General features: G+C 40.8%; 1 protein-coding gene across 1 annotated transcript; it reads right to left on the reverse strand.

Moving 5' to 3' along the window:
- Nucleotides 1-8,133: 8,133 nt before the first annotated feature.
- Nucleotides 8,134-14,576, reverse strand: atp5mj (ATP synthase membrane subunit j). The gene is made up of 4 exons (XM_008105585.2): nucleotides 14,423-14,576; nucleotides 11,363-11,486; nucleotides 10,518-10,544; nucleotides 8,134-8,306 (listed from the first exon to the last, which is right to left on the reverse strand). Exons 2-4 carry the CDS (start codon nucleotides 11,484-11,486, stop codon nucleotides 8,287-8,289), a joined length of 171 nt encoding a protein of 56 aa, XP_008103792.1. The 5' UTR covers nucleotides 14,423-14,576; the 3' UTR covers nucleotides 8,134-8,286.
- Nucleotides 14,577-15,455: the final 879 nt, after the last annotated feature.

Genomic DNA, 15,455 nt, shown 5'->3' on the forward strand with positions numbered 1-15,455 from the left:
ATTCACATTTGGACAGTTTTGCGTACAGCTTTGCTTCCCTTAGTCTCTGCAAAACTTCCCGGACCAATTTTACGTGCTTTTCCTTATCTTCACTCACGATCAAGATATCATCAAGGAATATGAATACCCCTCTGTACAACAATGGGTGTAGTATTTCATTTATAAGCTGCATAAAGCAACCGCCTCCATTTTTTTAACCGAAAGGCAAAATTTTATATTCAAAATGGCCGAATGCGCAGGAAAATGCAGTTTTCCAAGTATCCTCCGGTTTTATTCTTAATTTATGATACGCTTCAATTAAATCAAGTTTAGTAAATATGCTCCCTTTTTTCAATACGGTAATTAAATCCTTTACTAAGGGCATAGGGTATTTATTGTCCTTAGTAATTGCATTTAAATTTCGATAATCAATGCACAATCTTAGGGAGTTGTCTTTCTTTCTCCTGAATAACACTGGGGCCCCGAGAGGAGAATTGGATGGCTTAATGAAGCCCCGCGCCAGGTTTTTATCAATGTATTTCCTCAATTCCTCCTTCTCCTGCACAGACATGGGATACACTTTTGGTTTTGGTAAGTTTGCTCCGGGGGTTATTTCAATTTCTACTTCTATATTCCTTTTGGGAGGTAATTTACTTGCCTCTTTCTGATTGAACACATCCACAAAGTCTCTGTATTCAGGTGGCAATAGCAGTGGGTCTATTTCACCTTCTTCATCTCCCTCGTCCTCCTCTTCTGCAATCTTGCTTATCTCCCATTGCGTCTGCTGTTCTTTAAATGCTAGGCTCTTTCCTCTCCAATCTACTTCGGGATTTGCCTGTTCGAGCCATGGTATCCCTAATATTACGTGGTATGTGGCAATAGGGGCTATCACAAAGGATATTCTTCCTTCCCATTTGCCTATTTTACATGGGACCTCCCGTATTTCCTTTGTAGATACTTCCCCAGTAGCAACTGATCCGTCTAGCTGCGAAAACGCAATTGGGGAGTCAAGCGCCATCTGCTGGCATTTCAACGCTCCTGCTAACTCTGGAGTTATAATATTCCTGGAACAACCACAATCCACAAATGCCTTGCAGGTGGCCCGATTCTCTAGCCCCGAGAGGCAGATTGGCACTACTATCATGCGTTTGTCCCGACTCACCAATTTTTCTGAAGATTCTGGGGCTTGCACCTCCTCCTCCGCACGCCTCCCGGTTGCTGGCTTGGGCTTTGAGGGTTTTGGCGGCTCCCCCTTCCGTGCCCAGCATTCTGCTGCTCGATGGCCCGTCTTCCCACATACAAAGCATCCCGGTTTAGGTTTGTTGTCGTCTCCTCTGGAGGGAATCCCCGGCCTCCCTCCGGGTCTTTCCTGCTTCCTCGTTTCTCCTCGACCTCTCGCCACCGGTCTTTGCTGGCCGCCGCTGCTCCTGAAGCGCTTTACTTGGGCCAGGGTGGATTCAACGCGCCCCGCTAGTTGAATCCATCCCTGGAGCGTTTCGGGGTCATCTCTGTGCGCTGCCCAGCTGAAAATCTCGGGGCGTAGTCCCTCTTTAAATAATTCCACTTTGGTCACTTCAGACCACTCTGGTACCCTTTCCGCGAGGTGGAGGAATTCCTCTGCGTACTCGGGTACCGTTTTGTCCCTCTGCTTTATTCCTTTCAGCTGGTCTCGAGCCCTCAATTGCTCTAGCCGGTCTCTGAACCGGTTTTCCAGTGCGGCGAGGAAGCGGGGCACTGACCTCAGGCATGGGTCCTGTCTGGCATGTAGTTGCACATACCAGCTGGCCGCTCCTCTCTTCAGTGTGTTGCCGATGGCCTGAACCCTGCTTGCTTCGGAGGGGAATGTGTGTGCATTGTCTTCCATGTATCCCCTGATGCTAATTAGAAAAAAGTTCAGTTCGGCTGATTCCCCTCCGTATTCTAGCTTGAGATCTTCCCTTCTTGGCATCCATTCAGCGGCCCGTTGATGCTGTCTGGGAGGCATGGGGAAGGGTTGCATCGGGTTTCCTTGGATCACGCCGCGCCCCACTCCGGTGGTCATTCTGCGCGGCTCCCGAAATCCTGCCGCCGCTGTCGGTCCTTCCCCCCATCCGCATACTGGCCTCGCTGTAGCCCCCGCATCTCGCCTTTCCCCGTCGTACGGCACATCCTCCTCCTCTTCCTGGATCTCCTGCTCCTCTCCGCCTTCGTCTGCTAATCCACTGGACCCGATCCCTGGCCCCGGTGGTCTTTCCACCCCGACGCCCATTCGGGGGGTTGGGAGCTCTGTTGGAGATGGCGGCCTCAGAGTTCCCAGAGCTCGCTGGCGCTCCACTTCGCGCGCCATTCTGTCTCGGAACTCCAGCTCCTGCCAGTATTCCTCATCTCCCTCGTCCCTTGCCGCCACGGGACTCTGCGTTGACGCTCGCTGGCCCCTCTGGCTCCAATCTCCTTCTTTACTTGGCTCTCTCTCGGCGCCATATCGGATGGGCTCCTTTTGGAGATTCTCTTCCAATAGTGGCACCAACCTCCCCACGGTTTCCGACAGCCTGGATAAATTTGTTTCCAGGATGGATAACCGCAGGGCCACGGTCTCCGGCATACTTCCTCCAGATCCCCAACTGGTTTCTGCAGCCGCAGAGACGCCTCTTCCTCCCCTGGGAATCCTCTGGGTCACGCCGTTCGGCTTGGGGTACCCCGTAGAGGAAGCTATGGCTTGCAATGTCTCTTCTGCCAACGGCAGAGCTCCCAGCGGAGGCCCCTTTGCTCAGTCATGGCTTTGATCTCCTTCCCTGCTCATTATCACTTCACTGCAAATTTGCAGGAGGGTGAGAACTGGATTCCTGACTTAATTGTCCTGCTCACTTCAAAGGATCAGTCTGAACGCAGATCAGAGATGGCTGCTCTCAAATCCAATCTTTATTGAAGAACACATGACTTTGGAAAAGTCAGGAATTACTCAATGTTTACATACAACTATTTTTATAACTTTTAATGCTACGTAACACCACACGTAAATATCATCATCAAGTCCCACCCCCAATATCACATTACTACCATTTTCACACACTAGACCAATTATAATTGTTTATACTTTCGGCCCCAAGTTCCCAGGCATATTCTATCTTCTTCTGCCAGGTGCTCCTGGGATTGTTTATGTTATGACTCCCAGTTACAGGGCTGAATTACCAAAGCCCTGTAACTGGGTTCCATGACAGTCAGCCCGAAGTGCTCCCAGTAGCTTAAAGCAGGAAATTAAATTTGTCTTATCCAGTTGATTCTTGGGGTGAGCAGAGCTGGGCAGACCAGAATATTCCCCCTAAACTAACTCCACTACATTTTAACACAATGCTTAAAGAGCAGAAGCTTAATTGCTGCCATTTAATAAAAAAAATCTAAATTAGCTCAGCGCCTTTCTCAACCATAGTGGATATAAGCTAAGCACAAAAAAAGGGGTTGGGTTCAGAATCACTAAGCAACTCAAGAGTGCATTTTGCCCTGCACAGTAATTATGTAATGCCTGAACCTGGGTTTTGTTAAATGTATTTATTTCCCATTACATGCCATTAAGATGGATGCCAAACAGCTGAAGGTCAAACCTGTTTGCAAGAGCTGAATATGCATAGTAACTTTATTACTCATGAAGACCTTAGGGAAGGAAGAACAGAATGCAACACAATGATGTTCAGCGAATGATAGCAAGCTTTGTCTCTAGTGAGAATGGCACTAGATTACTTTAGTTCAGTATGTAACAGATAGCAGATAAAGTCCCACTGATGAACAGAGAGAGCTTTATGGAAATGTTGTCTAACAAACACCAGAGATTGTCAAAACTGTCAAGGAAGTTTCATCGGCTTCATTTCTTTGCTGGGCCTAAAGTTTCTAATATGGAATCTCACCAGGACTTTTTCATTAGAAGCATAAACAAAACATATTTTAATAAAAAAAGACGGAGACACGATTTACTATATAATGAAATGCATATCAAATGCATAAACTTCAGTGTGGCTTCTCTACTTTCAATATGATACCCATATTCATGGAACCAATATACATTAATTCACTTATTCAGCTTTAATGGAAAAGGTAAAGGATTTCCCCTGACATTAAGTCTAGTCCTGTCCAGCTCTGAGGATTGGTGCTCATGTGGCTGGCATGACTGCATGGAGCGCTGTTACCTTCTCACCGGAGCGGTACCTATGGATCTATTCACATTTGCCAATCTGCTAGGTTGGCAAAAGCTGGGGCTAACAATGGGAGCTCACCCTGCTCCCCGAATTCAAACCACCAACCTTTCAGTCAGCAAGTTCAGCACCTCCGTGGTTTAATCTGCTGTGCCACCGGAGGCTCCTATGTTTATTTATACCCTGCTTTTTCTTCCCACAAGGAGACTCAAAGCAGCTTTCCATGGCAGACTTTGCACCACGAGAATCAAATTATTGTTTTAAGGAAGGCACAGCTTTGCCTTCTTTAAAATGCATGCCCCCCTCTCGCCCCTTTTCAGGAATATCAGTATTGCTTTTAGTGGCAAGAAATTTGTCCCAACAACTTGTCTTTCCCTGTTCAATAACAACTTTGCTTATGAATATCGCAGGACATTGAAACCCCAATTTGGTTTGTAGCAACATGGTACTAAGGAAAATGGGACATGCAATAAAATATTGTAATGTTAAATGCTCCCTCTTAAGGATTCCAGCCACTTAATTGGATTTCCTCTCTCTAGTCAATCAGCAACCTGTGATCAGGAGAGTTATACTGATCCTATTTTACCCTCTCCTCAAAATATGTTTATATTACCATAAACCTTGGGTTCAACTGAGCTAGTATTTCCTATGTGCCTATGGTTCAGCTTTGGTAGGCAAAAGTTTTAACTGGACCTCTTATCACATCTCTTGGTATTATGGGAGTAGTTTAACGAAAATTTGTTTTCATCAGTTTAGAGAAATGAACAATAAAATGACTTAAAAAGAGGTGTGGAACTCTTGCGTGTTCCTTCCACTTCCAGTACACAAATCAGATTCTTCCCCTTAGGAATCCTTTAATTCTGAGTGTGCCATAATTTAAACCAGGCTCCAACAGGTAAATCTGGTTCGATGCATATGAGATTCTGCCATCCTGACCTCTCATTTTTGTTTACATAAAAACCAGTACTCAGAAATAAAATTACTGCATATAATATTCTATGTATAATAAATCACTTCCATCACTAAGTCTGGGGAAAGTGGGACTAGTCTGCAGAAACAACATTATCTAGTGCTCACAATAGCACCAATAAACCTGGCCGCCCATAAGCAGAATCTTATGCTTCCTCGAATCTGCTACGCTTTCATTTCAAACTTCAGAGATCCCACGTGTTGTGGTCTGTGACTTCACTCATTACTGCTAGAGAATGACAAATTTGTTTTAATGTACAATCTAAACTACAGTTCACTGAAGGAAAAGAAACAAGATGGTCCGGTTACAATAATGATCTTGTTGACAGAAAGGAACTACTTAGACAAATCCTCAAGGCATCGTACATCTCTGGATGTTTATCATAACACTAGTTTGAGTAAAAATGAAAATTCAGTATATATTTTCTACTAAAAATTTCTTAATTTGCTATATCATGCTCTACACTTTATTTTTAGCCATATTTTCCTTCTAGGAGAAAAATCCCTGGGTTTTTAGATGTTTGTATTAGGGAGGAAAGTCAAAATGATCACATTTGTTTTGCATTCTTACTGGCCAGGTTCCTCAAGGAAATAATGGAAAATTTAAAATGTGGGCTTCACAAAGATCTATAAAATCCAGAAGACCTTGACCCATTTTTGAAATCGTGCCAATCAATCCATTTCCAGTTTCTGAGACAAAAACAAGGCTTCTCTTAATACCTTTTGCCTTATACATGAGCAACGGCGCCATCTACTAACATAGTTAATATTGCAGCTTCTATGGTTCCATTCAATAAGAAACACTGAATTTAATGTGACATATCATAAGGGATGGATAGGTGGGGTTGCACTCTAGGGCTCTATTTACTACAGCTTGACCAGTATACCAACATTGTAGAACTGGAAAGCTCAGTAAGAGGGCCAGATTTAAAAAGTTCTTACTTTTAATGTTAGTGTTAAGGACTTTAATCAAATTTGACTCCTTAATCTAGGCAGGCTCATTCCTTTTTGATAAATACGTGAAGTATAAATATCAACAGGTCAGCTGGGACATAAATGAAGCCTACAACAAGGTAACATGAGGAGAAAAAACAACCCTCCAGGTATAAAATCAATTTGTAACAAATCCAAGACAGAGAGAAAACAAAAAGAAATAGAGAAAAATCCACAGCAATGGCTTAACTAGCAGTAGAAAGCTTTGTCTGCCATCATTAAATTCCTGAATTTCTAGTTCTCAGGGGAAGCTCGTAAAACCTCCCTGCCTATTCTATAAATGATTTTTGTTTACTTTTTGTTAATTGTTGGAGCTTTTATACTATGGCATGGAGAGATTTGGTGGGGATTAGTTGTTAATATTTAATTTCTTCCATCTGCCAACCTTCTAATCAACAAATCAAAGCTTAGGGAAAAATCTCCAATCTCACTTGTTTCCTTTTGAACAGATTTACAGGCTTCCAGGCTTGGAATACAGATGTCACATGTAGATGTCCTTTTTGGGGGGGGGAAAGATTTCTCTTTCACACTTGTTTCTATTGAATCATACAGCAATGATTCCTGGGTCTGGTGTTCAATATTAATTCCTTTGTGACTAAAGCAGCAATACAGAATTCTGGCAAACAGAAATTGAGAACTGTGCTATTTCTGTCCAATTCACACTTGATGGCATCATTGAATTTTGCCCATTGCGTAGTTCTATGGCACGGGTAGGGAAGTACATCCTGAAGCTTCTTTTGTCATCGTTAACTGCTCTGGACTCCTTGAATCACCATTTTTTCTCACCAAAAGAAAGGATCCTTGAAACCTCCAGCAGTGGCTTTTCATCTTCTAAATAGGTTTGTTGTTGTTTATTCGTTCAGCTGCAGCCGACTCTTCATGACCTCATGGACCAGCCCATGCCAGAGCTTCTTGTTGGCCGTCGCCACCCCCAGTTCCTTCAAGGTCAAGCCAGTCACTTCAAGGATCCCATCCATCCATCTTGCCCTTGGTTGGGCTCTCTTCCTTTTTCCTTCAATTTTCCCAAGCATCATTCTTTTCTCCAACTTTCCTGTCTTCTCTTGATGTGGCCAAAGTACTTCACCTTTGCCTCTAATAGCCTTCCCTCCAGTGAGTAACTGGGTATTATTTCCTGGAGTATGGACTGGTTGGATCTTCTTGCGGTCCAAGGCATTCTCAGGATTTGTACAGTCTCCAGCCCTCTTCTGAGGTCCATCAATATCTCCTACTCTCATGTAGCATCCTCTAAAAACTTCCAGTTTTTATCAGTTAGCTCCCATAAAAGGTTGCATTCCTCCTGCCACATCCTCTCCTTGCCTTTCTCTTCTCACTACCCACATGCTCTTCTCCAGATAGCCATAGAAGACATTAGGAAGACAGCAACAGAGACAACATAAGTTCAGGTAACCCTTGCCTGCCACTGAAGAAGACATGGGTGTGATTGACACCTCTTTTCAAAATACCTTGCTTGCTCCCAAAAGCCCTATGGGAAGGTTGACCCATGAAAATGGCCTAAGCATCCCTTCCAAGTGACTTTACTCCTTGGGAGTAAAATGGCATGTTGAAAAGAATGAACAGCCTTCCACTTATTACATTCTTCCAAAAAAGGGAGTGCCGTTAACTTGCCACTAGTGCTGGTACGGTGAATAGTGGCATTTTTTCCTGATGAGTGGCATCAAAAGTTAGAGGGATTGGTCCAGTCTAGCCATGCCCACCTCCATAGTACCGTTTTGGCAATAGTATGCTCATGTTTACTGATCCCGACTCTTTAAAATAATGTATTATGTTAGTAGAAAAAAAATAAAAATTATGCAATGTTGATCATGCATAAAAGTCTAACATGTTTGGAAGTAATATTGATTGCTGGAAGCTGGAAATGTTAAATTGCCTATGTGTCTTTGTCTCTGTATGTCATATGGCATTGAATGTTTGCCATGTATATGTACATTGTGATCCGTCCTGAGTTCCTTTTGGGGTGAGAAGGGCAGAATATAAATACTGCAAATAAATAAATACTAAAATATACTGGTCACGCTTTTTGAACAACGTGTTTATTCAGTCCTTGACAGATTACCACTGTGATGGGGCTGTACACAGCTTACAATACAACTAATGTCCATGGTGGCAGCATGATTCCTCTACTGCCAAGATGTCGCTTCACCAAATGCATACTGAAGAACTTCTAATGATGGCCAGAGGATTCTGAAATAAGTACAGATAGTCTTAATTTGGTCAATCAAAAAGCAGTCTCAACAAGACAATCACACCTTAACATCACAGTTATCATAATTGCACTTTTACCATCAACTGCATTACAAGAGCTGGAAAATGTCACAGATGAGTAAATTAGAACCAACTCTATCTGAGCTACCTTTGATGATAATATGCATGAAAACTGCTAACAATTCTGTCTGCACATACAGAGAACAGTGAACTTCTCTAGCAAACTTCTATTACTTGCTAATTATAACTAATAGAAATCAAAATGTATTCAAATAATTATATGTCTAGAAAGACAGACATATCTAGGTATTCTCCTATGCACAAAGCATGCTAAAATCTAAGTAGATTGACAGCACAATCATAAGCACTTTAAACAAGTGGCTTGGTGACTTCCAGTATTATTTTAATAAGCATTTGTTGTACTTTCAAAAAAATAATCACAATGATAAACATCAAATACCACATTCCAAATATCATTTTTCTGATGTAGGAAACAGAGCACAATCTTGGTATCATCACATATAATAAACTAACTTGAGTCTTTCCTAGTACTTATACCAGGGGTCCCCAAACTAAGGCCCGGGGGCCGGATGAGGCCCTCCAAGGTCATTTACCTGGCCCCCGCCCTCAGTTTTATAATATAATATTTTTATATCAGTTTTAATAATATAATATATTGTATATACATATAATATTGATAATAATACCATATAATAATATTAATTATATGTTATATATTATATATTATATAATAGTATAGTGGTATAGTTCAATATATTAATATATAATGCTAATATTGTGCTATGCTAATAATATAATGTATTGTATGTACATACAGCTGCTCTGAATCCTCTTCTGGGTGAGAAGGGTGGGATATAAATGTAGCAAATAAATGCAGTAAATAATTAATTTTAGACTTAGGCTTGGCCAAAGTCTGAAAGACTTGAAGGCACACAACAACAACAATCCTAATTAACTTGACTATCTCATTGGCCAGTAGCAGGCCCACACTTTCCATTGAAATCCTGATAGGTTTATGTTGGTTAAAATTGTTTTCATTTTTAAATATTGTATTGTTCTTTCGTTGTTGTTGCACTACAAATAAGACATGTGCAGTATGCATAGGAATTTGTTCGTTTTTTTTTTTTTCAAATGATAATTCAGCCCCTCAACAGTCTGAAAGATAGTGGACCAGCCCTCTGCCTCAAAAGTTTGAGGACCCCTGACTTACACCATTTCACGTGTTGATATGAGATTCAAGAAGAGCAACAAAATAGCTGAATTGTTTATAGAGTCAATAAAAAGAAACCAAACTGCAAAAAGTGCCTCTCTGATCATCATTCATATCTCAAAAGCAAGAAGACCGTTTTTTTCATCAAAGCAATATCCCAAAGGCATTTAATCCAAGATTCTACTGATTAACAGCTCAGAGTTTTCCACTTTGAAGCAATTTCAATGCTTGCAGCTAAATAAAAGCTAATTAGTTATTTATATTTTAGTGATCTGTATTGATTATAAACTAAAGAAAGCAGTCCAATTTTAGGGTCAATGTTAACTGTATGATTTGATATTTTGCTAGTCATAAGCACTTTTACTTGGAAGTTTCACTAGATTCAGGCTTACTTTCTATAAGTGTGTTTAAAACTTCAGCCTAAGGACATGATCCACACCCCATTGCACTGACAAACTCCCCTCCATTGAGAAAACAGGTGGGCAAATATGCAGCAGTTTTTAGTGTTTATGTATGAAGATTCTCAAATAAAGTGTTAAGTGCTTAGACAATAAACTACATCACAGATAAAAAAACTTTAATGGGTTGAATTTAATTTCAAGCAACCGACCTGGTAGGAATGGAGTTTCATACCCCCTCCTCCTATGGCTGGGACTCCCAAAATGCAAGACACTGAATTTTCCCTCTACTTAAGCTCCTGTTATTAGAACCTGTCCCACTTAACAGGCTTCACTAAAGCACTGAGGAAGCACTTTATGGCTTGCAGTGGGGCAGAAAGGGGATGCAAGCCCATTTCTATCAGCCCTGTTACATACAGCTACATTTGGATCCAAACCAATAGGTATGAGCTTGGTAACATTATTTGCAAACCTGCCTTTATAAAGAGAATTTGGTTTGACTTTAAGACGAATAATACTAAATGTAACATATTTTGCATCATACATATAGTCAGTACTTACTTTTGCTGCCTTCCACTGACTTTTTACCTAAAAACGAGCACAACAAATTAAAATCCTCAATATATCCTGATGAACTGTTACTGAAAATGCCATAATAAAGCCATGTTTCAAACATGATTACTACATGCACAACTCATTCAGTACCTACTTTTTGATTATTTGTAAACATGGTTGGCAAACCCCATGATCTTCACTTTTAATTTAGAATACTGTTGCAAAGAAATGTGCCACAGTATACTTTGACAGCCTTTGAACATAAAATACTTTCCCATCAGACTTATAAATAGAAAACCCGCTAAAATGATTTGATACATTTATGGATACTTACCTTTCATTCTATAGTTCTCTTTAAACATTGCCGATTATCCAAATATAATATTATTAAGAACAAGACAGAAATTGAAGCACCTATCTATATTATTAAGAGAAGAATTAGAACTTTTCCCTGGGCTCATTAGAAGTTAACTATGAATCAATCGGCATCTTTTACAGATTTTTTCATGGGTTAAGGAAAGATACCCCGATGCAAGTTTAAAACAGTTTGGCACGAAACATGTCTCACACTAAAATTCCTTGGGATTTAATACAAAATACTACTTGGCCTGTTCATTAAAATTAGTTTATATAATGTGATCTATACTATATCAAAGCTTGCTGTTTTGCTTGTTATTTTGCATTTAAGTAAACAAAAAGAGCTTCCAAATTAAAATTTGTATATTTGTAGCCACCCATTTGGTCTGCTGCATCATTCAATTCTGTAGTTCACTGTGATTGTAATTCTGTTTGGCATATATTCAAAATCATTTTTAACTCATAGGTATTGCAAGAAAGCACATAAATCTTACCTCCATAAGAGATTTTGTAATAGACGTATCCTGTTAAGATGATACCAACCCAGAGTTCTTGGAATACCTGAGTGTGGTAAATCTTATGGGTGTCCCACCATCTCTGAACAGCACTCCTCAGCATCTAAAAGATGGAAGAAAATGGCAATATTTAAGTCAAAAGCAATGTTTTGTCTCAATCGCACAGCTCTTGTGTAAGGTCCCAAACCAACAGTTACATAAGTCCCTCTACAAAATAATGCTTAATATTACAATCAAGATTTACTTTCAAATTACAGTATGATCCCAGTATCTCTGGGACTGATACCAGCAGTTTAATTTGTTCATTTCTGACAAAATGTTTTTTTAGGCACATCTCCATGATATTATTCTGCCAAAAATCCTTTATTTCAAAAGAGTTTGATATTATCTGCAGTTCTGTATAAGAGCAGGAACATATGCCCCATAGACGCAAGGATTGTACATAATTCTTCCTCAAAAATGTTGTTTTTAAAATTGAGGATGCATAGGTAGTCTCTGAAGGAACTGGGGGCAGTGATGGCCGACAGACAGCTCTGGCGTGAACTGGTCCATGAGGTCACAAAGAGTCGGAAACGACTGCGTGAATGAAGAAGAAGAGGTAGTCTCACAATCTTTTACTGAAAGACCTGTCACTACAACATTTAAACCTGTGACTGGTGTCAAATGCTGACAGCTTTAATCAGGACATGGGAGTTATAATCCATAACAGCTTATTCCAGCAAATATTTTCATTCAGAATTGGACTCAACTGATGAATTGAGGAATTCTTCCAACAGCTACTAAATGATAGTTTAATGCTGCTAGCTAGGTATCAAATATTCTAAAATGCCACCTTATCAGATAATCAAATATAGGAAGCACAGTTACAAAAATAAGAAACCAATCTAGTATGTGATTATTATTTCCAGCTGAAGCCTTCAGAATGGCATTTATTCAATCTTATTGAATTCAAATGCACTAGGCTGTCGACTTTTACAAAGATTGGGGAAGCAGGACTACCATGAAATAGAAAAATGTGAATTAAAAAAAACTATTTTGTTTAAATATGAGATAACCCCTTGCTAGGCATCTCTGGGTTCTCCGGAATGTCTCTAACCCAGAATCCTGCTGGAGCACTTAGAGATTCTTAGCAAGTTGCTATCTCAGACAAAAAATAATGTTTTTAAAAACTTGCAGTTTTTCTGCAAATTAATCTTCTAGTGAAAGTCATGTTGGAGCACCCAGAGAACATATTAATCAAATCAGTAAAAGTTAAAACCTGCAAATGTGGAAGACCAACTATACATGCATCTTCTCTGACAGTCCTCCAGACAGTTAGGCTGACATTTTCCTGTTCAGGTGGGCCTTCCACTTATGGGAAAGAAAAATGATAAATACTCCTACCGTTTGCCCTCCAGGTGTTTTAGACTTCAGCTCCCAGAATTCCTGACCATTGTGCAAGCTGGGAGTTGGAGGCCCAAACACCAAGGAGCCATAGGCTGTACAGGCCTGTGCTAAGTGTAATTTGCTGAATTCATATAGTTATCAAATGACAGTTGAAAGGGGGCATGTATGTTTATGTGGAGCCTCTGGGGATTGGTTCCAGGACCATCTTCTGTGTCAATACAAATCTGTGGATGCTCAAGTCCCATTGTCTGCAATGGTATACTAAAATGGTAAAACTTGTTCTTTTTTTGTTTCAAGGGATGATGGTAATTTGGGTGTGGAGTAATTGTCCACAGTTTCGCTATGAAAAAGATGGTATAGACAGAAACAACAGGATTTGCAATCACTGCAAAGATATTGGAGGAATTAAGATGGTCCAGCCCTGAAATTGAATGGATTTCAGTGACTTTCTCTTAATAATTGAGGAGTTTTTTTCTCAGCTAGACAGGTGATCTGTCATAGATTATGAAGTATTTCCAATTTGCTTAACTCTCAAAAGATTGCAAGATGGGAACTATTTCCTTCCCACAATGCTTTGCCACTTGGTTTGCTTTTACTATCACTTGTCATTTGCAGTAAAAATGCAAAGAAAAGGACACCTTACTTTAAAAAGAAATAAACCATTAACAAGGATAAGCTTTCCTTCGAAGAATCCTTTTCTTAGAGAAATCTAATAGTCCAAACCCTAATAGGACAGGGAATTGCCGATTGTGCAGGTAAGTGCCCAGATACAAAAGGATGGGCGAGTTACTGGTTGTGTAAAAATACAGGGACAATTTTACCTCCGTATTAGACTATGCATGCAAATAATCAATTTCAGTACAAAAATATAGGCACCTTGCCTTCCACCCTTTGTGTCGTATACCTATAGAGTTTTAAAAAAACTGAGACTGTTTCTATGCTGTAGTTTGTTATTAAAGACAGCTCCTGTATTGCAAACCATCTATTTACTTCTTAAATTTGGATACTGCCTTTCCACCAAATGGCATTCAGAAACTTAATATTTCCTTAATACAATAAAAAGCCAGTAAGGAAAAATTGAAAAGCAAGTAAAGCCAAATATGAAATATTTCCAATTTAAGTCTCAAAAGATTGCAAAAACTTGAAAATAAAATTCTGCTAGAAGTGTTGTCAAAGGCTTTCATGGCCGGAATCACTGGGTTGTTGTGCATTTCCCGGGCTGTATGGCCATGTCCCAGAAGCATTCTCACCTGATGTTTCGCCCACATCTATGACAGGCATCCTCAGAGTTGCTTAGTTTTTCAATATACCTCAGAACCTGAGGATCCTGCCACAGATGTGGGCGAAACGTCAGGAAAGAATGCTTCTGGAACATGGCCATTCTTCTAGAAGCTTACCAGAGACAAGGAGTTCATGCTTCTAGGAGCTACCTCAAAGAAGGCCCTCTACCTGTGCAAACTTGGGCCCTCCAGGCGTTTTGGACTTCAAAACGCGGCTGTTAGGAATTGTGGGAGTTGTACTCCAAAACGCCTGGAGGGCCCAAGTTTGCCCTGTGAGGCCCAACCAAAGCGGGACGTTTGGAAGGAGCCCGTCTCGCCCATCTTCATTTCTTGCCTAGCAAATCCACCTCTAGAGATGGAAGGCCAAACCCACCTTGAAGCCTGACGAGAATGAACGAGGAAGAGCAGCGAAGGTCACGACGCCGCTCTGCTTAAGCACCCGCTGCTTCCGGTTGCTTCAAGGTTCGCCAGAAAGGACTGACGCATGCGCAGTCGCTTAGAGATAGACACTGACACATGCGCACTCGCTTAGAGAGAGTTTACAGCAGCGCCCTCTATCGCGGAGGACTTGACATGACAACCTCATTCTCCTGCTTAGATTCACTCAGGTCGCTTATTACAGTCAAAGGGTGCATTCTACGCTGCAGAATTTATGCAGTTTTACACCGCTTTAACTGCCCCGGCTCAATGCTATGGAATCCTGGGCTTTGTGGTGCGGCACCAGTATTCTTGGCAGAGAAGGCTAGAGACTTTGTAAAGCTACAGCTCCCACGATTCCATACGTAGCATTGAGCCATGGCAGTTGAAGTGGTGTTAAACTGCATTAATTCTACAGTGTAGATGCAGCCTTATAGTATTTCCATAAGCCATCAATCACTATAGTGGCCATTTTTTTTTTGGTGTCAGGAGTGACTTGAGAAACTGCAAGTCGCTTCTGGAGTGAGAGAATTGGCCGTCTGCAAGGACGTTACCCAGGGGACGCCCGGATGTTTTGATGTTGGATGGGGGATTTTGGGAGTTGCAGTCCTAAATAACCTTGACTAGCTGTACTTGGTTCAGGTGGACCTTGTTTGTAAACAAGGTGGCAATATTAATATATTCTTCATCATCATCATCATCATCATCATCATCATCATCATCATCTTCATGTGACCATGATGGATGGGGATTTTGGGACTTGCAGTCCTACATAACTTTGACGAGCTGTACTTGGCTCGGGTGGATCTTTTTTGTAAACAAGGTGGCAATATTAATCTATTTATCATCATCATCTCCTCATTATTATGTGGCCATGATGGATGGGGGATTTTGGGAATTGTAGTCCTACATAACTTTGATGAGCTGTACTTGGCTCGGGTGGATCTTTTTTGTAAACAAGGTGGCAATATTGATATATTCATCATCAT

Source organism: Anolis carolinensis, chromosome 1 (assembly GCF_035594765.1).
Source record: "Anolis carolinensis isolate JA03-04 chromosome 1, rAnoCar3.1.pri, whole genome shotgun sequence".
Taxonomy (NCBI): domain Eukaryota; kingdom Metazoa; phylum Chordata; class Lepidosauria; order Squamata; family Dactyloidae; genus Anolis; species Anolis carolinensis.